General features: G+C 52.2%; 1 protein-coding gene across 5 annotated transcripts in view; it reads right to left on the reverse strand.

The window, feature by feature from the left end:
* Positions 1-22,235, reverse strand: part of LOC111154218 (ATPase phospholipid transporting 9B (putative)) — a 227,591-nt gene that overhangs the window by 83,805 nt on the left and 121,551 nt on the right. The window contains exon 1 of one of the 5 annotated variants that reach the window (XM_022513698.1): positions 5,366-5,414. The exons of the other annotated variants lie outside the window; for them this stretch is intronic. Within the exon in view, the coding sequence (XP_022369406.1) occupies positions 5,366-5,398 (33 nt within the window). The 5' untranslated portion in view covers positions 5,399-5,414. Of the gene's footprint in view, positions 1-5,365; positions 5,415-22,235 lie in introns of those variants that run through there. 5 annotated transcript variants of the gene reach the window in all.

Here is a 22,235-nt window from a genome sequence, read left to right on the forward strand (position 1 = left end):
ACGCACACAGGCCGCACACGCACACAGGCCAACCGCACACGCACACAGTCTAGCCGCACACGCACACAGGCCGCACATGCACACGCACACAGGCCGACCGCACACGCACACAGCCTAGCCGCACACGCACACAGGCCGCACACGCACACGCACACAGGCCGACCGCACACGCACACAGTCTAGCCGCACACGCACACAGGCCGCACATGCACATGCACACAGGCCGACCGCACATGCACACAGGCCGCACACGCACACAGGCCGACCGCACATGCAGTCTAGCCGCACACGCACACAGGCCGCACATGCACACGCACACAGGCCGACCGCACATGCACACAGGCCGCACACGCACACAGTCCAGCCGCACACGCACACAGGCCGACCGCACACGCACACAGGCCGCACACGCACACAGGCCGACCACACACCACGGACGCGTCTGAGTTATTACTGCTCATCGCCTCAGTGATCTGCGAAATAAGCCACGTCTCTCCGAGCCATTTTAGTCTATTGGCTCAGTAATCTGTGCTTTTAAAAGCTCCCTAAATAAGTATCAGTACAACGATTCTTAATGCTACATATGTCACCTTAATTTTTAAAAATCGAAATGTATATTTACACAATACACATTTGAAACTTTGTTGTTGGAGAATATCTCATACCCTACATTCCTGCCCGCCGACAAATGCTGCCCGACTCCTCTGTAGTCAGCAACGAAGGCTTCTTCCCGGGCTTCCTACCCAGTTATTACGTAAGACGGTTTTCCATGATATGTTGAACAATTAAAGAGAAAATGGGGTTATTATTTTTTACATGAACAAAAAAGTGCTAGTGGGAGGACGAGCTATTCAGCAAGAAGGGAAGCCACTTGCCCATCGATGGGAGGAACGTCGAGCGCGGACAGGATTCAAGGCGCACCCTCAGTACGCTGGGCTGGTGCAAACTGGGAATGGTGTAGCTACACTGTCAGACCACGTGTCGGCTGGCCCACAGTCAATGTGTCCGTCAGGGTGAAATGGTCCTAAAATCCGCACACACGCACCTGCTAAGTCTGAAGGGCCTGAGTGCCCAAGGAAGCTGCCTGGTCCAACGACTGACCCTGCTGATCGTGGGAGAAACTGCAACACTGGCTTTTGTGTTTCCGGTACAACGCACATCCTCTCAACAGGGGACTTTTTACAGCGGACAAAATGCCAGAAAACCGCAGACTGTCTATGAGCATCTGTATACACACATGCGTGCACCTCAGATTTGTTTGTGTAAAACGGGGCTTGCTGTACGCTCCTGAAGGGCGACGCGGTCACGCTGCCTCCTGTCTGACAGCTCCGACTGTCATATTTAGAACCGTCCCTAAAGTGTAACCAGTATATCAGAAATCATCAAATTTAAAGCCATACAGTGGCTTAAAGATAAGTGGTAAATTTAATTTTTAACATTACAAAGTATTTCATATACTCCTGTATGCAACTTGGGACACATCAACGACGCGTTTAAAACAAAAGTGAGTCTGCACCAGCAAGCAGACCAGCCCGGATCGATCTGGGTATCGCATGCGTGCTCCACGCACAAGCTACATCAAAGTCCGGCACTGAGTATTAAGAAAACCCCGATTTCCTAACGTACAGTACTCTCCATCTGATTTCACAACAGTCCAAGTCATTTATTTGAAAATCAGGGACATGAGACTAACATGCACAGGCCAGAGCTTCCTGGAATACACCCTGCGGGCGCTGCCGCCACGCTTCGTGTCACTATCCGGCGGCTGCTTTTACACTAAGCCTCCCAGCTGGAGAGACCCCGAAAGCGAAGGGATGACATGTTGCCGTGGAGCCGGCAGAGGGCGCTCGTGAATCCTGAATCCTGAACGCCTGCGTTCTGTGAGCAGAACTTCCACCGCGCGTTCACCCGACTCAGCGCACTGAAGGCAGCTTATGTACAGATTTTTTTTTTTTTTTTTTTTTGCCAAAAAGGGTTACCCTAAGCATCTACTTTTGCCATGCAGAATTCAAGACAGAATTGATAGACTTACAGGAGGGGAATTTCCTGAACGGAAATGCACCGTCCCGGGAGGAGATCAGGCGCCCGGAATGCGTCCAGAACGCTGCGGTCACTGGCACGGGACCGCGGCACCACGGCTTCCGAGGATTTACATCTGTTACACAAACTCAGTCAATAAAACGGTAACAACCGCTCACAGTGACGGCTTCAAGACCCCGCACATATTACCGTAGTTTTGTGTTAACGGTGTAGGAAGCCATCCATGTTAATGGTTTTGCCAAGACCACTCACCAATTTAAAATAATGACTTCGATAACCTAAGCTATCCACGGACACCGGAAACCTTAACATCCAACATCATTCACGGGGCTGGAATTCCAGGTCACGCATTTGGATTTCAACGTCATTGAATGAGCAGCTGATGTGGGTAATTATACACTTAACAGATACCCTACAAATAGCATCAACTTACTCTCAAATCCTTACTATCTACAAACACAATCCCCAAGAGTTTGGGGTCTAGCAATGTTGTCATTGTGTTTAAAAGACAAAGCCTAGAGGGATGTGGGAGGAGGGACAGAACCCAGGTCACAGGTACAAGAGGCACCTCACGCCCAGGGGCTTGGCCCGCGGTAACACCCGACACTCTTGGGATTTCTTTGTTTCCTAGCAACACGAAAATCAGATTTTTCTAACAATAACTCTAAATGGTACTGATACTTTTACAGAAAGGCTTTTATTAGGTGCCTCAAGAGCCGAAGGGGAAACCGTGCTTCCCGCAGAGGGGGTTGGGGCGCCACGCCAGCCTCTCCCGCCGCCTCTCGCCACCCGCCTGCACGGGCGAGGCCGGACCGGCCGGCACAGTCTTCTTCCAGGAGACCCGTGCATGTGTGCGTTTTACTTCCTCCGCAGTGTGTCCAGTCCTGTTTTAAATATCTTGTGTGTGTGTTTCAGAAACACCCTGAAACATGCCCGTATTTGCCCAGATCGCGCTCGTACACCACTGCCGGCTGGGAAGCCGTGCCGCACCGCTGAGGGCGCAGCCACACCCGCACCAACATCTGCGCCCCGATTGCGTGTTAAGGAAATCACACCCCCCAGCCAGGACCGCCGGCCGCGTCCTCCAACTGCTGAGCACCACGACCGCTTCCCCTCAGGAAACCCTCTGAACTCTTCGTGAGGACCTGGAAAATAATCCTGCAGTCCCTTTCTGATATCCCGAAACTGAGGTGTTGAAGGACTTATTCTGGTGAGCAGCTTGGAACTGCTGGGCCCAGGTGACAGGAAAAGGCTGGGTGTGGGGGGGCTACGGGCCACAGCGAGGACTGGCGTCCACAGGATGCACGGGGGGCGGGGGGACATGGCCGGAGCAGCCGCTGGCCCTGGGACCTGCCTGGCACTGTGCTACGAGAGCTGCTTTTTGTTCCTTTTTTAAAAAGCAACTGTACATAACGGGGGGGGGGGCTTTTCACCTGGTTTTCTTCCCCTTATAAACGTTTGGTTAAGGAAATGGTTTAAGTTTTACTAGTAAATGAGGTCATTAATTTTCAATGAAACCATAATTTGCAACCTGAGATCCTTTCTCGTAAGAGGTCACAATACAGGGGAGCCTGTAGCTGCTCGGTGACCAGCCTCCAAACGCTGCATCTAAACGCCTGCTCCCGTCAGCAGCAAACACACGCAGGGGTGGTTTGTGCGGGGAGTTCTCCGCCTTCGTCAACAGTTTCCACAGAACTGCTGGATTCCAGAAAGGCCTGGAGTCCGACACTGAGCGCAGCCTGTGGAGCCGCCAGGTCCAGTCCACACCCTGGGGCGGGGAGGGAGGACGGTGAGCGGGAAAAGGACGCGGGGCCGCCCTAGCGGTGCGTCTGGCTTAGCAGGGCTCCACGTGTGAGCCCCTTCTAGCAGCCCCGTGGGGACCCGCGCGACACCGCTGGCTGCACGCCACACGAAGGCTGCAATGGCGTCCGGCCACGCGCCACTGTCTCCCCTCCATGTTTCGTAGATGACTGTGTAAATACGCAGGAATTTATGGACCATTTAAGGTCTCTGCCCCAATCTCCAAACATCCGGCACCTATCGTTACATAAACCACTCAATAGTGCTTTTAAATCAAGCGTCGTTAGCTGGCTTGACAAGACCTGTGACGGAGATATTTACTGGCCTGCAAGCTCGTGACGCTCCCTGGTAATGAGACGCACGGCCCCCGACCGTGCCCGTGTCAAGCACAGGGGAGACCCGCAACATACCTGAGACCAGGGTCTCAACCGTCGTGGGATGACACTGTCGTGAACTCGGGGACTCGCTCTGCCCCTGCTCTGTGCACCCCTCGGTCGGCATGAGCAGTGAATGACCCCTTGTGTGGCCAACGGAGAATTACAGACAGAGAGAGAGACACCAGCGGAGTGGCCGGTCGGTCTAACATCTGACTCTCCGTCAGTCCGCAGTTATGACTTACATTCTGGTTTTGCAAGAAAAAATGTAATTTAGCAGATTTGCTAAAAATTCTAAAGGACAAACTGGAAGTAGCTGAAGAAACTTTCCACCTGCTTTACCTCCTTCATTATGAAAACCACGTAAGAGCTTCCTCAGTGGTATCTTGGCAAAATGTAACACTATTTTAAACATCTAAAATTTTTGCGTTACTTTAGGTCTTCAAAGACATTTTATGAACCATTTCATACTTAATGGCTTGTAAGCAATCCCAGGAGTTAGGAATTGTGTGAAAAGTTGCCCAGATTGACAGATAAAGTGAAAAGGTCTGTATTAATTTCCAAATAAAGAAATGCATGGCGCGCTATCTCACGATGATTACACTCTAAAGTACCAATTAGAACGCGTCAGAAACCAGAGCAAGTTGACACTCTACAATAAAGCAAATAATTTCCAGTTGGAGGGGCAGAAAATGTTAATATGCAATGTTCAAGACTACAAGAATCTTTGTAAAAGGAAGTAGCTAATAAGGTTTAATGATGCATGTCAGGAAGCCACAGTATGTAGGGAAACACAGCTGGCTTCATTTTGTAAACTATCTGATATACACATCTTTCTAGTTCGCGATTATCAGCTGTGCCAGTGCCACGGGGGACAGTTTAGCCTTCAAATCAGGGCATTCTTCTTGTTCTCTAAATTACAAGTAAAATACATTAATATAATATGGTGCTAGAGGCGAGTGCCCTGACTAAAGTTTACCCGCTCACAGAAGAGGAGTTAGGGAAGTCTTCCGTGAAATGCCGTGGAAACCATCTTACCAGCCCGATGAGGCGACTAAGTGCTAGAACCCTTCAAACAAATCCTAAAACAGACACAATGCCAGGATTCAGTCGATTAATTACCTTCCTCAAACGGTCACCATCATTCATACCTTGTGCACGAAAACACAGACGAACCTCCACATGCTTGTACTGAGAAACGCCACAGCCTGTGGCTGTGCCCCCCTTCCAGGGGTGCGTGTGTGCGCGGGGAGGACCCTACTCCGAAGGGCCGTGTGCGTCCTGATCACACGCGCTCAGCTCTGGGGACGGCAACCCGCAGGTGACAGCAATCAGTAGCAGATGACAGAGGCACTCCGAATCTGTACCAGACGGCAGCCAGGGTCACCGAAGCCAGCGAGCCTTCCACAAGGAAACCCCGCGTTAGGCAACTATCAAACGTAAAAGCTCTTAGACACAAATTAATTATTCAGCCACCAGAAGACAACTGCTAGGTCACAACACTAATATCAAAATGCTGTTAAAGCACTCGGAGCCACTTATTTTAAACGTAATTACACATATTAGCTGCTAAAAACAAGCATGCCACGTAATGACGAAAAGGTTGCCCTAAACTACGAGAGCTAAAATTCTAGTAATTAGTGAATTGTCTTACGGCAGAATTTACTCACCAGGTTCTCCCTCTGGATGAGGTTGTTTATGGCAGAAGCCGGGAATGGCCATGGCCAAGGGGGTCTGCACAGAGAGCTCCCCGGGCCTCAGCGGCCCACGGAGAACACACGCGACACAGCCGGAAGAGGGTCCGGGGTCGCGGCTCCTCAGCGATCTGAGAAGAGTCTCAGAATCCTGGAGGTGGTCTATCAGGCCTTGGTGCTCAAAAATAAAGTCTTACGACAGAGCAGCCAGGCCGGACGTGAGGAGACAAGTGGCAGTAAGATTTCCGAGTGGCTGTGCCATCTCGACTGGGGGACGGACCCACCGTGAGCTGGTTTAACAGTGGAGTTCGTCTTGCTATGTTCTACATGAAAAAAAGATGCAGGCAAAAATGCTCCAGGCAACAAAACATAAATGCACACAGACCTGGTTTACTTTAATGAGCGTAATCCCACACTAAGCATTAACGTAAAATAGTTCATTTCCGGTCTGATTAATTTCTGACTTCCACGACCTTGCCCTTCCCACCCAGCCCAGTTTTAGCAGGTGCTGCCGCGTGATTCCTGTCGTGGGTGTTTGTGGCTCCATCACGGGTCAGCACACCGGGCTGACCGCCTGAGAGCTTCAGGCTCCTCTGGTCTGGATTCCTGGGCCGGACGCTGCCCGACTGTGGACACCTCCCGGGCCCACTCATGTGCTCCTCATCTCCATCCCCTCTGGTGACAGTTCCCACTAACGACACACACTTCCAGCAGGTCCGTAAAATAAAGCCCGGTCAAATCTTGATTATCAATACTTCTCTTTACTGGTTTTATTTAAATGTGCTAAAACTTGCTGACACGGCACACCTACTTTGAGGAAAGTACAGACTAAAGAAAATGATTAACCAAAATGACCACCAAGGAAGTAAAGAGTCAACAAAGCAAGTCTTTTATCCGGCAGCAAAGTAATCAAAGGACAAATACCCCCCCCACCTGCCTGTTCTACCTCAAAGTTTTCCCTCCCACGCCCTAGTGGGTTCTACCGAGCTCCAAGCAGGGACGGGCGGGGTGTGTGGAGCCCTGAGGGTCGGGCAGGAAGGTGTCCCCCAAGAGCCAGGGTGGGGGCACGTGGAAATGCAGGCCCGAAGGACTCTCAGAGATGCACTCCACACCCCCGCGTCCTTCAGCATCTCTCAGAGCTGTGACACTTAATTGCTGATTAACTGTCCTTACGAAACGATGCTCTTAAGAGAACAGCAAAGTGAGACACATGTTCCTCCTAGAGGACAATCATCTAACTTACACAAGTGCATTCAGACCCCAGAAGAAGCTGCCGTGAGATGCTGAAGTGCGGTCTGGTCATCAGATTTCTCTTAAACAATGATCCACCGCAGGTAAGCTAATTTTTCTTCAATTTCCTTTCAAAATAAGTATGGCAAGATGGTAGGAAATGGCACCATAATGACTAGAATTTAAACGAATTAATTCTTCCCAGACTATTTTAAGTACCTGTAATACCCAGCAGCACAGCCCGTCTTCCCATCCGCCCATCATCGCGACAATAGCCCCAGGCAGGCCTCGGCACACGTGCCTTCCCAGGGCTCAGGGGCTCGCGCTTCATCCTGGGCCCCGCTCCCCGAGCACGGTCCGTGCGCACAGGGATGCGTGCACAGAGGCTGCGAGAAGGGCTGTGATGTCACGTGGCCTGGGTGCAAATGCACCGTCTTTGTTTCCTCTGCAGACGCGCAGCCGATAACTGACTGGGGCAGCGCTGACACGGGCACCACCGGCAGGCACGCGGGCAGAGTGCTGCCTCTCCAGCAGTCCGGCTCCACACAACCAGGCGGCTGGCCCCACGCGCCTCCCAGCGTGGCCGTCGGAAGCTCTTCCAAGGAGAGGTATGTCTGGGCCCGCTGGGGTCTCTGGCAGAAAGGCGCACCCCATCCCCTCCGGGCCCCCCGCACGGACGAGTCGGGCTGCCTGCCTGGGACACCATCCTGGAACCTCTGTAGCCTGGCCCACGGCTGGTACATGGGACTTGCTCACTGAAGCCCGCCGCCACCACTCCTGTTCTTGCTCAAGTCACGACGATGCGTTTACTTCTCCTCTGATCGATCTGTTTCAGATCTGAGCAAAAATGCTGTTACGGAAAAGCCAACGTGGTGCCGCAGATCTTCCCCTCTTGAAATCCAATCATCAGGACAGGGTCCTCCAACAGGAGGGCCAGTGGGCTGCTGGCCCCTCCGCCTCTGGTCACACACGTCACCGTCTCAACAGCAGAGGGACAGGAAGGAAGGCGGATCGCGCAGCCTGTCCGCCAAGCTCGTGAGGGGGCAGGCGCAGAAGAGTGGTTCAGGCCTGGCCAGGACGGTCAGGGCCGCTGTGCCCGCGCTACTGAGGAACTAGTACTGGCCTGGCCAAGTCTGTGAGTCAGCGGGGCTGCAGGAAGAGCTGGACTTGGCCCAGCATCTTCAGGGTGGCCGCCCCACCACTCCGTCCTCACGCGGCAGCGTGTGGAGTCCAAGTAAAAACGGCACCGACCTGTTCGGGTCATCCTGCACTCTGGTCTCGCACAGCAGCAGCCCAAACGGACAGAAAACCGCCACGTGCTTCTGTGCGCCTCTGAGCCACACATCAGGGACCCACCATCTCCCTGCTTCACAGAGATAGGAAGTGGCTTCCCCAGGGCCCCGAGCTGGCCCCAGCACAGTCTTGTGCTACAAGTCACCAAGCTTCTCATTTAAAAAACTATCAGCCAAACACCAAAACGAAATGTTTTTGAGGGGTGGGGCAGAAGAAGAGAGAGGATGTTAAACACACCAGGTGGGGCCTGACCCAGGGCTCCATCCCACAACCCCGAGATCATGACCTGAGCCAAAATCAAGAGGGAGTCGCTCAACTGACTGAGTCCCCCAGGCGCCCCAAGACAGTAAATTTTTGAGACAACAACGCTCAACATGGGACTGGGACCTGTAATTAAAATGCAACGTATGCATTTAATATTTTTAATGGGAAACCAATTTGGGAATAAAAGCCTTCACTGCAACTCCGTATGTGTGGTTTTTACGATGTTCAGTTAGCCGCTGTGCACCCATTCGCTCTGGACGTAGTGTTCAATGACGCATTGTCACGTGAAACACCCAGTGCTCCTCGCAACATGTACCCTCCTCGGTAGGGCCGTACCCTCACGCGGCAGTAAGGAGAAAGCGACATTTTAAGAAGATAACAACTGAAACAGTGTCAACAAAATCTAACTACCTAAAACAAAACAAAAAAAATCGAACAAAAGGTGTGTGGAGCTCTACAGAGAAAACTCATAAAACATTATCGAGAAAATTAATTCATACCTGAAAAAACAAAAAGGGATACGCAGTATTCACCCAAGGTCTGTGGACAGTGAATGCAACCCCAACCCAGCCCCCCACAGTAGCAGATGACTACCCGGACACAGGAACCAGGCACGCATCCACTGCACGCGCGCGTGGGACCGAAGCGGTGTTGCCATGAAGGCAGGACGGACCTTCAACGTGCTTCGGGGCCACGGATGTCTACATGGGGAAACTAGAAACTGTCCCATCTTCACAGGAAACATAAAACCGAGTTCCAGACTTACAGAAATATGAGGAAGGTAACACAGAAACTTCTAGAAGAGTATCATCACGACCTACGGCACAGAAAGATTTCTTAAACCACAAAAAGAAAAAAAATTGGATTACGTTAGAATTAAGAATCGCTATTTATCAAGACACCACAAAGAGCACGAGGAGGCAGAGAGAGTGGGAGGAAGTCGTGCCCTGACGGGCTGCGTGCTCACAGCAGCAATGTGTACAGGGAGCTCCTACGAGACAGAGAGGAGGACGAGCCGCCCACGGGAAAGACAGTTAAGGACGCCCACACGTAATTCTCAAACTGCAATGCCTGGGCAGACGATAAACCCACGAAGGAAGCGCAACCTCACTAGTAGTTAGGGAAATGGCAACAGGAACACGGTGGCACCAACACACACCCACTAGAATGCTGAAACTGGGAAAAAATGGACAGTGCAGGTGCGCACAAGGTCCCAGAGGAACTTGAACTCCCACCACTGGGAGGAATGAAATCGGGTGTGCTTGTCGGGGAAGACTAGTCACGTGAAATGAATGCAGTCGCACCTTGGGCCCAGCAACCTCGCTCCTCAGGCGGCCGCCCAAGAGAGCTGTATCTGTGCGCACCCAGACACACGCACACCAACGCCGTAACGGCCAGCATCTGGCGGGAAACCAAAGGTCCCCCAAACGCAGAAGGCCACGTCACACGATATGGTTTACTCACGTCGTGGACTCGTGCACAGATGTGGCCGTGAGCAGAGTGCTGGGACCTGCTTCACACGTGAGCAGGTCTGTGCCGCAGAAGCCTAGAGGAATCTCTCTCACGCAGCTGCCATTTTGTGTTAACTTCACAATCCAACAAAAATGGGTCGGTTACATAGGGGAGGACAGTGGCCCTTTTGGGGGAGGAAAGGGCAGGGGACGGAAGCTTCTGGAGTGCGGGTGAAGTTCCACTTCCTGCCCCAGTAACGGACTAGGAGTGCGCGTTCACCTCGTGAGGACCAGACCGGCTGGCAGACTACTGCGCGCGCTAACAGAAACTAAAACAGAAAATCAAGACAGTGAAACAGAAATTAAGTATCATTCCTGTTGTCACAGAAAACGCAGGGACTGAGGAAAACCTTCATGCTGAAGCTGACACTGCCCCAGCGTGAGACGAAGGGCTGGTACCAGACACGTGCAGGGAGACTCCTCCAGAGGACAAGGAAAGACGTGTGAGCTGGATCGAGCGCCGTAAAGGAGACGAAGGAAAGAGCGTTTCTGAAAACTGCAGAAGTGGAGTTCGCATCCCGTGAAGCAGCACACACAGCCGTATACGGCGCCCCACACGCCCACGGGAGTCCACCCAGCCCAGCCGAGGGAGGCCCCCACCCGAGATTCCAACCCAGCAGGGCCAGGACAGAGCCCGCAGGCCGGTGCAGGGGCGCTGCTGCAGAGGTCTGGCGGCACACGGTGCACACACAAAGGCACACGCACACAGCCCTTCCTGCTGGTGGAGCTGGTCTTCTGGGAGGGGGACTGGGACGATAGCAGAGGCCAGAGGGCTTGCACGCTCTAAATGTCTAAACCGTGTGACCGGGTTAAGCACAGAGCTATCTCCTCCCTGCCAGGCTCTGGAAGAGTCCAGCCATCCCACCAGCGGGGCTGCTTCTCCCCTCAGGCTGGTCAGAACATTCTGGGAGCTTGCCATCTGCCACCTGCCTTGGCCAGGAGTGAGCTGCTGCCCTGGGCGCGGCCTGCCCTGGTGGGCCACGGTCTGCACCTTCCCCAGGCCGGCGCTCTTCCTCTCTCTGGGCTCTGTCAGGGTTCCCTCCTCCGTCAGCTTGTAGTCTCAACAGGGCACACATGCCTGTAGACTTTGTGGCCTCGGCCTGGCTTCTGGTTTGAGCTTTGGGATCTGTGGTTTGGTGTCTGTCATTGAGGCCGGCTCCAGCCACGCATCTGCTCTGTCCTCTCTGGCAGCTGTCCCCGTAACAGGCACCTCACACCTTCTGAGACTGCCCCTCGCTTCCCGGAGGCTCTGCTCAAGGCTTCGGCTCCCTCCGTCGTTCTTTACTCTTTCCCTTCTCATCTGCGAAGTTCCTTTTGCCGTGGTTCCCGCCAGTGGGGCACAGCCCAGTGAGCAGCTCGTGGCCCTGCTTCACCTGCAGCGATCCTTCTGATCCTGTCTAGAGTGTGTCCCCCACCCCAGCAGTCACATCTGCTCTGCCACAACGTCAGCTTTTCCGACCAGTGCCGGGAACATGTTGACCATGCGGCTGCCGCACCCGTCCACTCCCTCGGGGACCTGCACCCGCTGCCAGTCCGGGTCTCGAGTCAGCTGTTTCTTCACGCTGTCTCCCCAGCTGTCAGCACGTCTCATGCCTGTTCAAAGCAGGGCCTGACGTACCGGGCAACATGAATGGACGGGGGGCCTCCTGTGCAGGAGCTCAAGGTGCCCGAGACCCTCTGTTGTCCTGGCTCCGTGTCCCCCACCGGCTTGGGCTGCTCGAGAGCGGCTTGGGGGTGTCTGCCCGCAGCTCCTCCATCGGGAACCTGCTACCAAGCTGCTGGAGACCCACCGGTACGTGGCTGAGCTGCAAGGCCAGGGGCGTGTCCTGTTATTTCCTTACTAACTGCCAGGTGTTCACTGGACCTGTCACCTTCATAGATGGGGGGCTGGGCAGGAGAAATGCCCTCCCCAGCGGGCACAAGGCCAGACAGGCTTTTGACGGTCTACAGTCAGACTCTGCTAAGGAGGGCACACTCCTATCCTGAAGAGTGGGTGGGCATCTGCAGGTCAAAGCCCCAGCAAGGGAGCACCCAGGACAGCGGCACTCAGGTCCCAGCCTCAGGCAGCCCCCGCTCGCCCTCCAGAATCCATCAGCATGACTCAATCTGTCCAGTGCATGGCTCGAGCTCAGGACAGCTCAGCCTATCTCTTACATTTTGGGTGATAGTCGTTGACTCTGCAGACTCACCTCCTTTCTGCTGTAGGACCGAGCGCTGACTTCCAAGGCTGACAGTGGATGGGACCCACTGTGCTCCCCCCTTCTGGCTAGATGCAGTGATGGGGCTGAGGTTGCACAAGCCAGGAGAAACCCAAGTCCCCGGTCACCCTGAGGAGACCACTCTGTGGGCAGGAAGGATGCTCAGAGCTGTTCTCCAAGCCACTGTGATGTCCAGGCCCGTTAGCTTACTTGGACCCCCAGCTCATAGACCTGACAGCAGAACCCAACATCAGAACAGCTCCGAGCTGTTCTCCAAGGCACTGTGATGTCCAGGCACATTAGCTTACTTGGACTCCCAGCTCATACGACCCTGACATCCCTCTCTCTGCTTCTGAAAGCATCTTTGCTGGAGAAAGTCACACAGCAATTTAAGATCATCCTTCTAGAAATGGCATCTCCAGCCTCTACTAGGGACTAAGCAATATGGGTCAGTCTCTACTTGCTTTGTAATGGCTTGCTCTCCCAGCCTTCTCTGCTCCAAATTTCCAAGGTTTTCTGAAGGCCAGAGGGCTCTCCCTGACTTACTCTGACAGACAAGCACATTTCCTACTTCATCCGGAACATGGAGCCAAGTGGTGTTTCATGACCAACCATCTCTGAACCAATCGGTACTGACCAGGGCTCCTGCTCTCCTTCTCCTGTCCCATGAAATGGGATGTCCCTCATCCACTTCAAGGACACCCTCCTCTCTGCTGAAGACCCTCCTGTGTCCTTTGGGATTTTCTTCGACTGACTTTGTCTCTCTGAAATCTTCCATCTCTTCCTTGCTATGAGCCCGGCCCAGAACCAGCCATGCTGTGTCCTGGAAAAATGACCAGCCTGACAATACTTATCACCTCATCCCCCTCCCTCCCTGCTCACCCTGGAGGTCACTGGAGCCCTGCAAAGTCAGAGCCATGTGTATGCTCTAGCCTGTCACACTGACATTAGTGATCACTCCCTCTGGCTTCCAACTCTTCTCTCGCTGATCCAACTCATACCTTTGCCCCTTTTTTTGTGGGTTCTATTCCTCTGACCATACTAATTCTTGGAGGACCACGGTGTCACCCTTGGCCCAAGCCTACTCAGCTTCCATGAGAACAGTCTCTACACCCACAATCCCAGCTAACAGTCAACTCTCTACCTTAACCAGGAGGGACAGCATCCTACCTAGCCCACACCTAGAATTCTCTCCTGCAAGTATCAAAAGTCCTCAAATTGCCAACATCTGGGAAGGTTTGAGCAGTGGGTGTCATCTGTCGAGAACATAGGCTGAAGCTTAAATGAACATAAGCCAAGCTTAATTTTATTTTCCTAAGATAAATCCTGAATATTCAATCTAATAGAATACAATCTGGTCACATCCTAAAATCATAATTAGTGTTTCAGATTTAAATCAAACTGCATTCTGGCCTTTGCCACTCTGTCTCCCCACCCCTACATCTAAGATCCAGGATGGGGGAAAGGGGTTTAGTGGCACCCGAGGATGGGGAAGCCCATGGCCCCGCCTGCTATGTGCGTGGCAGGGGCTCCGGGTGCTGAAGTCCCAGGTCGGTGGTCAGCACCACAGAAGTCACTTGCCTGCTCTTCTCCCCCATCGGCCCCCTCCTGGCGGCGCGGGAACTTCTGAGACTGGCCGGCCCCGCTCTGAAGCCTGCAGCACCCGTGGGAAGGGCTCACCTGGGCAGTACCTGCGTGGGGCCGTGGCTGCTCCTGGTCCCACAGCTGTGCTACGGGGCGTCTGCTCCACGACGCAGGACCTCCACACCCACATCTCCCCTTGCTGCTCCTCCCGCTCCTCTCCCGTGGCTTCCAGGGCAGGCTGCGGTGGGAGGTCTACAGAGGGATGGTCTGGCGGCGCCACCGCCTTTTCTGCCGCTCACCCACAAACCCCACCATGGCTTCTGCAGGACGTGGCTTCTCGAATCTGAAGAGCTCACAGCTCTTTCAAATCGAGTCTCACGTTTAAGACTTATCAAATTTGTTTTAATCTATTTAAAAATTCAAAAGCTCAGCACGAAGCGACATATTTTTTCTTTCCATTAATATTTTAAAAATTCCTCGTTTCCTCGCACCTCTGACTGCATTCTGAGCATTTATGAGGTGTCAGGTCATGGACTGTAAACAGAACACATGGGAGCACTCCCTCAATTTCGTGCTGTAGAGACGACACTGAGCTGTCTGAAACGGTCTCACCAGACCTTGTGTATGGTCCGTCTTGCGTTTTGAACCAGTCCTCCACCGCCGTCAGAGCGATCTGCCACGTACACCTCCCTGCACTTAGCCCACTTTCCTCTGGCCCTGGGACATGGGTCAAGCACTGCATGGTGGCACAGGAGGCCCCGTGTGACCAAGGCCATGGCTGTTTCTTCAGGGTCTGCTCTTGCCGCCTCCTTCCATAACCACACGTGACAGGAGGGATGAATCACCTCCGGTCCGGGACCTACGCACCCGGGGTCTCTGCCTGCCCCATCCTCGAGTCTGACCCCCTCCAGGCCACACACCTCCCTCCCAGCCCCAGGTGTGTCAAGGTCAGTTTCCAGTGCTCCCAGGCACCAGAGGGCTAGTGAGGCTCTAAGGGACGAGTCCCCTTGAAAACGGTCTGTTAATGCGTCTCCCACTGAGCAGATGACAAGCTCCTCCAGGGACAGATGTTTATGCCCCCATGGTTTTCCTGTGCCTTAAAAAGCACCTGCACAAAACCAGTGTTCACAGATGGATGAAGGAGCAAGTTACCAGCCTCCCAGGTAATTCTGAGGAGAGCAGTGAAGATATAACAGAAAACACAGAATTTATACTCAGTTTCTTAGTATGAAACATATATGGTGAATTGCTATCGAAAGGCTGTAAAAGGGGGCGCCTGGGTGGCTCAGCTGGTTAAGTGTCCGACTCCTGATTTCAGCTCAGGTCCTGACTGTAGGGTGGAGAGACGGAGCTCCTCTCCGGGCTCTGTGCTCAGCATGCCACCCACATGCACTCTCCTTCCCTCTCTGTCCCAGCCCCATAAGAAGGGAAAAAAGCTTATGAACAGAAACAACTTCGTATTAATTACTAACAGCAGCAGATAACTCGAAGTGCGCCCAACCAAGCTAACAGAGAAGTTCAGATCGGACGACAAACAGACGCGGGATAGACACGTGGAAGAGGCGCCCGCCACCCTAGGGTGACAGAGGACGGAGGAACGCCGACCATTTTACTCTGAGAAGCAGTGCTGCAGCGTTAACAAGTAAAGGACTGAACGTTTTCATACTTGTTGAGCGACTTTCACTGATTTCAAGGGGAAATGACTAAATCATTCTTTTGTCCTTAAAGCTCACGCGTGAACGGTCTCTCCAGAGCAGAGTGGATCTGACTGTGAAGCCAGAGCCAGGCTGCGCGCCCTCTTCTCTGCAGTGTGCTATTTCCGCACGAAACCAGAATCAGAACACAAGCTGCAACCCAGCAGGTGACACATCCTTAAAAGTGACTTAAAGTGTGTAGTAAGTGGAATTGTGCAATCACATGGATACTTTAAAATGTCCAAGAGCCCATTTATTTATTTACTGGTGTGGGTTAACTAGCAACCACATATGTCTTTAGAAGAGTTAATGATTCTTCTTCTTTTTTTTTAAATTTTATTTATTTATTTGACAGAGACATCACAAGTAGGCAGAGAGGCAGGCAGAGACAGAGACAGGGGGAAGCAGGCTCACCACTGAGCAGAGAGCCCGATGCGGGGCTCGATCCCAGGACCCTGGGATCATGACCCGAGCTGGAGGCAGAGGCTTTAACCCACTGAGCCACCCAGGCACCCCAAAAGTTAATGATTCTTGAGGCAGAAAGCCAAGGCTCGACAACAGATCTCGAAGAGTGATGACTAATTAAAGAATGTGAGGAAACGTCTCCATCTGATTTTCTTCCAGAATCCAGTGTACAATCCATAGTCACCTGACCTGACTGCGAAGAAGGCAAAGGGAGCACATTCGCCCGCGACCGAGCCACTGCAATGCCATCCGCATTTATCTGAAGTACGGAACAAAGGCGTCATCTTAGCCCGAAATTAAAACTTGGAAGTAGTCGTTTTTCTTTATATTGTTTGGAATTAAAAACATATTAAATTGGTCCATTATGAAAATCCTGTTTTCTATGTTGTGTGTTTCAGACCATGCCTGTGTCTTAAGGCTATGAAACAATTTTTGTCATTGTAATAAAAAAACAAATTATTGACTTTAACTTAAGAAGACTGTTGTTTGAATGACTAAATATTCAACCAAAACAAAATAAATCCTTCTCTAAATTGTATCCTACACAAGCCGCTCATTTCCGCAGGTTAAGGCCCTTGATGAGGTCAGGTCACATCTGTCTCCTTTCTTCCCGTGCATACGTCTGTCTACAGTAGCGGGAGGGGGTCCAGCTCGCCACTCGGCCAACCACTGGCTCTCCGGAGCATGGCGTGGGCTGGGAGCCTTCCCACGAGGATGGGGAGTGGGTGCTCCTTGTCTCCTGAGCATCAGTACCAATGGCAGAGTCCGCAGGACTCCAGCTCTGCGGCTGAAGACATCCGTCTGAGTGCCAGGCCTCGCTTCCTGACTCTGTTCATGACCTCTGAAGTCACTTAATTTGGAATATTTTTTTTTTAAAATCCTTAATGTCAGCACAGCAACTCACAGCTAGAACAAGTCACTACTTACTGAGCTGTGCTCTCTGTAAAATGCAGGGCAAGAGACAGAAGATGAATGTACCCATGACGACCTCCCTCTTTTGGTTAAAATCTCTCTCAGGACAGTGTTCGTTCCAAATCCCAAGCAGTAGTACATGCGAAAAGCCAGTCCCACTAAGTGCGCTCTGCTTGTGGAGGAAGGAGCAGACGGAGCGAGCGGAGGACACTGATTCCCAGTGTCTTTGCCCGGCGTCCCACGGACAGCTGTGCGGGGAGCCCGAGTCCACACGGAGAATCGGGCCTCGGCACCTGTGTCTGCTCAGAGCTCTCCAGAGAGGAGGCTCCCCAGCAGGAACATGGTCACACTCTGGCAGAGCGGCCCGTGACCACAGATGTGTGACCGATAAAACAGCAGGGAAGCATCGTATGTAACACTCAAAGAGACCAAGCGGGTTCAGACCTCGCTTCCTCGTAAGTCTCTTAAAGACAAACACTATTCCACACTCACCTAAAGGCTCTTCCAGGGTGAGGCTCTACGTATTCAAGACGTCTCTCACCGGCTCTCCACAACCGACTCATTTTCAATCGGCATCTGCTGAACGCTTCGTGCGTCCGTCTCGACTCGCTGTGAGCTCCGGCTGAGGTCTCCGAAGCATCAGCCATGGTCGGAGCCTCACCGAAGCGGAATGAAACAGAACTGGAGGATGCGCACCTGGACGCGTCCCTTATCGACACAGTCCACGTGCCGGTGCCCGGGGCAGGGCTGGCTGCGAGCCCCCGAGGAAGGACACAGCAAACACGGCCGGGCCCAGACGCCGGAGCCCAACAGGAGCAAAGAGGTGCAGCTGACCAGTGTGGCCGATCAGAGAAGTCAACGCGCCAAGGGCAAGAGTAACCACGTTTCTCACCGCAGAGGAGGAAAACGAGACCAGCAAGTGTGTCGGAACTCGCAGTGTTCAATCGACATAAATAAAATTAGGCTTCACGGTGTGCGTCTGAGCACACATGCGTCCATCTGTCTGTCTTCTGTCGTGCTTCCATCTGTCTCCTTACTCCGTCCAATGCCTGGGCCTGGACACGGCCCATCTCAACAGCGGCGAGCACACCCAGGTCCCCTCTGACCTCCAAATACCACTCTGTGACCCCAGGGCAGGGGCAAAGAAGGCACAAGATGACTCTGGAACATCTCTTTGTAGCAGAAAGAAAAAACAGTATTTTTATTTATTTATTTATTTATTTTCATTTTTTAAATTTAAGTTTGATTCAGTTACAATATACCGTATTATGAGCTTCAGGAGTAGAGGTGACTCATCAGTCGCCTACAATACCCAGTGCTCATGCCATCACGTGCCCTAATGCCCGCCCCCAGTCACCCCAGCCACCCTGTTTGTTTTCTATAGTTAAGAGTCGCTTATGATTTGTGTGATTTTGTCTTGTTTTATTTTTTCTTCCCTTCCCCTAGGATTCTGTTTCATTTCTAAATTCCACATAAGAATGAAATCCTATGATAACTGTCTTTCTCTAACTGACTTATTTTGCTTAGCATAATTCCCTCTTGGTTCCATCTACATAATTGCAAATGGCAAGATTTCATTTCTGATGGCTGCGTAGTATTCCACTGTATATACACACACCACATCTTCTTTACCCGTTCGTGTGTCGATGGACATCTGGGCTCCTTCCATAGTTTGGCTATTGTGGACAGTGTAGGAGGGTTCCCCTTTCTTCACATCCTCGCCAACTTCTATCGTTTCCTGACTTGTTAATTTTAGCCATTCTGACTGGTGTGAGGTGGGATCTCCTTGTGGTTTTGATTTGTATTTCGCTGATGCCGAGTGATGCGGAGCCTTTTTTCATGTGTCTGTTGGCCATCTGGATGTCTGCTTTGCAGAAATGTCTGTTCTCGTCTTCTGCCCATTTCTTGACTGAATTCTTTTGCTTTCGGGTGTTGTGTTTGACAAGCTCCTTACAGATCTTGGAATCAGACCCGTTATCTGGTAAGATACCCAAATATCTTCTCCCATTCCGGAGGCTGCATTTTAGTTTTGCTTACTTTGCTGTGCAGAAGCTTTTTATCTTCATGAACTCCCAACAGTTCACTTGTGCCTCTGTCTCCCTTACCTTTGGAGACACGTCTAGCAAGAAGCTGCTGCAGCTGAGGCCTGAGAGGTCGCTGCTGGCACTCTCTTCTAAGACTGTGATGGACTCCTGTTTCACATTTACGTCTTTCATCCATTTTGAGTCTGTTTTTGTGTGCGGTGTGAGAGAACGGTCCAGTTTCATTCTTGTGCATGTGGCTGCCCAATTTTCCCAATATCTCTAAACGATGGCTTTATAACAATGGGACACAGACACGGGGCTGAACGCGCTCCCACAGGCCACAGGGACAGTATGAGCATCCATCACGGACGTAACAGGCGGACAGTAATGCCGGGAGCAAACCGAACAGCACAATCAACGAAGACAGTGCAGTGCGTGCTGACTGTCGTATCTGGAGCACAAGTGCTGCACAGATGCGCCCCCGACCCTGTAGACCACCCCCCCGTACCCCCCAGTCCCTCACTCCCCGCGTACTGCCAGACACTCTACCACCCAAGACAGCATCTCCAGTCTCCGGTGTTTAACACAGGGGGGCCCCGTCCCCCACAGAGACACCACATAACTTTCAGGCCGATCATCCTGATACCCTTCTTCGGTGCTAAGTAAGCTGCCCCACACTGATTATGTCTGAGAAGCCTGGACTGCAGGAAGAGAACAAGGTCCAGCTTCTGCCTCTGGAGAGTTGAAAATGTGTAGAAGAGGCAGACACGTACACCAACAGTTACTCACGTTCACGCCTTTGTTCAACCAGTTTGATAAGCATGTGCACCAGGCAGGGCACCCGAAATACAAGTGTGACCAATCGCTGTGGCCAAGAAGGTTCCCTGAGGCGGCGGACAGGCGAGTCAGCGGGATCTCGTTCCCTCTCTCCTCGGAGCTCAGGGTCCATGCCGGGAACTCTGAGGCTGCCCGAGAAGGCTAAGCGAGCAGGGCCACTGAAGCCTGGTGAACACAGAAGCAAAGGGGAGCCTCTGGGCTAGGCAGCGAGCAGGTGGGGGGCGGGGGTGCGGAGCCCTCAAGAAAGGCCTGAGAGAGGTCAGGGCCTCTGGCTGCAGCAGAGGTGCATGTTTGCCCTGCAAGAAACAGGGCCCTGGGACGGCCTTGGGCAAGAAACTAAGCTCAACTGATCTGCACTCTGTGAGCACGGGTACATCGGGTGGGAGATACTGAGCACAAACAGGACAGCAGCTGTCTGAGCTGTGTGGGTGAGGGCTTAGCAGCAGCGCCTGCACAGGGGTGCCTCCCAAGGGAGGTGGGGGGGAGGGCTGGCCAGCTGTGTGGGAGCAGGGGTGGGGAGGCTGGAGGGCACAGGGGCAAGGGAAGATGACGACGAGAGCCTAGCACTCCAGCCACCAGCACACTGGGGTGCCAGCCGCTCCCGCAGCATGCACACGCACACACACATCTTCAACTCAGCTGAATTTTTATGACTCATCTCCTGCTAGAGGACCCACAATGGAAACAGCGACGGGCAGCTTAGACAATAACTATTTTCAAAATTCTACCCACACTGCTGTGTATCTGTAAAAATAAATCATTTTTTTTTTTTATTATTTGAAAGAGAGAGAGAGAGAGTGGGAGGGGCAGAGGGAGAAACAGACTCTTCGCCGAGCTGGGACACTGATCCCGGGACCCTAGGATCATGACCTGAGCCGAAGGCGGACGCTTAACCGACTGAGCCACCCAGGAGCCCCTTTTTTATTTTTTATTTATTTTTAAAAAATGGATCATTTAAAAATCTCTAAATTATCAGGGTGAAATTTTTTACAAATTCTGCACTCCAAACAATTCCTCTTCTCTACCTGTTTTGGAAAGTAAAAATTTTATGAACTACATGTGCTTCAAAAACTAAGATTTATAATCAAAAAGTAGCGTAATAGTTCTGTCTGTTACAATGTCTTGGTTGTTTAAAAACTCAGAAGTGTTAATGGGGCGAAAAAGCCAGTTAATGCAGGCGCCCAGCTGACAGGAAGCCTCTCCTAGCACCTTCGGCACCTTGCTGTCCCTGTCGGTCTGTCATTTACCAGCGCGCCCTCCTTCGCCAGGAACACAGGACACTGGTCTTCTGAAGGGTCGTCACACTCAAACCCACCGACCAAACAGCACCCCCGGCCGGCCCGCTGCACCGACGAGCCCAGCGTCCGTCACGAAGCAGCGTCAGTCACTAGGGTGGGAGCGCTGACAACACGTGAAACACCTAGCACCCCGCAGGCCCTGTGCGTCCTGGTCACCTCACACCCCGAGGCCTCACCCCCACCCCCCACCTGGGGCAGCACTCCTCCCATGATGTCACCCACTCCCAGCATTTAAAAACATCAAACGGTTAAGTATTTCAACTAATACTCACTAAAGCTTTGCCGCTGGAAGGCTCTGTTCTCTGGAGGACGGGGCTAACCTTTTCAGAGGATATCTGGGGCTCACCTGAAACTTTTCCTACTGCCTTTTGAAAATACTATTTAGAAATACACTGGCATGCTGACTTCACGTTGAGAAAAAGGAATGTCTGATGTGTAACTTACCCCGCGGAACTGTGTGTGTCCTGTGCTCAAAAATGTCATTCTGACTCAAGGCCTCAAGAAAGTTACGGTTTCGACGGTCTTACACGGCTCAAAAACAAGCCTTTCCGAGCTGCCTGCTGCGGGTGACGGCCCCTCGGCAAGCAATCCCAGGCAGTCAACGGTTCCTCACAGTGGGAGAGCTCGCACGCACACGCGCGCACACACACGATATATTTTAAAGTTTTACAAAACGTAATTACTAGCTGACACTGTTAATCACATAGGAGAAAAGAAAACCATTTGATTTCATGTTAAATTTATCATACACATGTTTTAGTTAACGCCGCTCTAAAGGAGAAACCGGCACAGTTGCTGCTCTAACGTCGACAAATCAAACTTAAAACCAGCAGCATTCGGAGTATGTTCTCAGATGTATGAGAAAACAATTACGTTGAAACCAGATGTTTTAAGATTTGCTTCTGAGGAATATTTTTAATAAAATTGTCGCTTAGAAAAAATAACTGTGGAGGGGAACAAAACGATCAGTTCCTTAAGAAAACCATCCAATCATTCAGCACACGTGGTGGCCGATAC

The sequence above is a fragment of the Enhydra lutris genome, unplaced genomic scaffold (genome assembly GCF_002288905.1).
Source record: "Enhydra lutris kenyoni isolate GAN:26980312 unplaced genomic scaffold, ASM228890v2 scaffoldscaffold36, whole genome shotgun sequence".
Taxonomy (NCBI): Eukaryota; Metazoa; Chordata; class Mammalia; order Carnivora; family Mustelidae; genus Enhydra; species Enhydra lutris.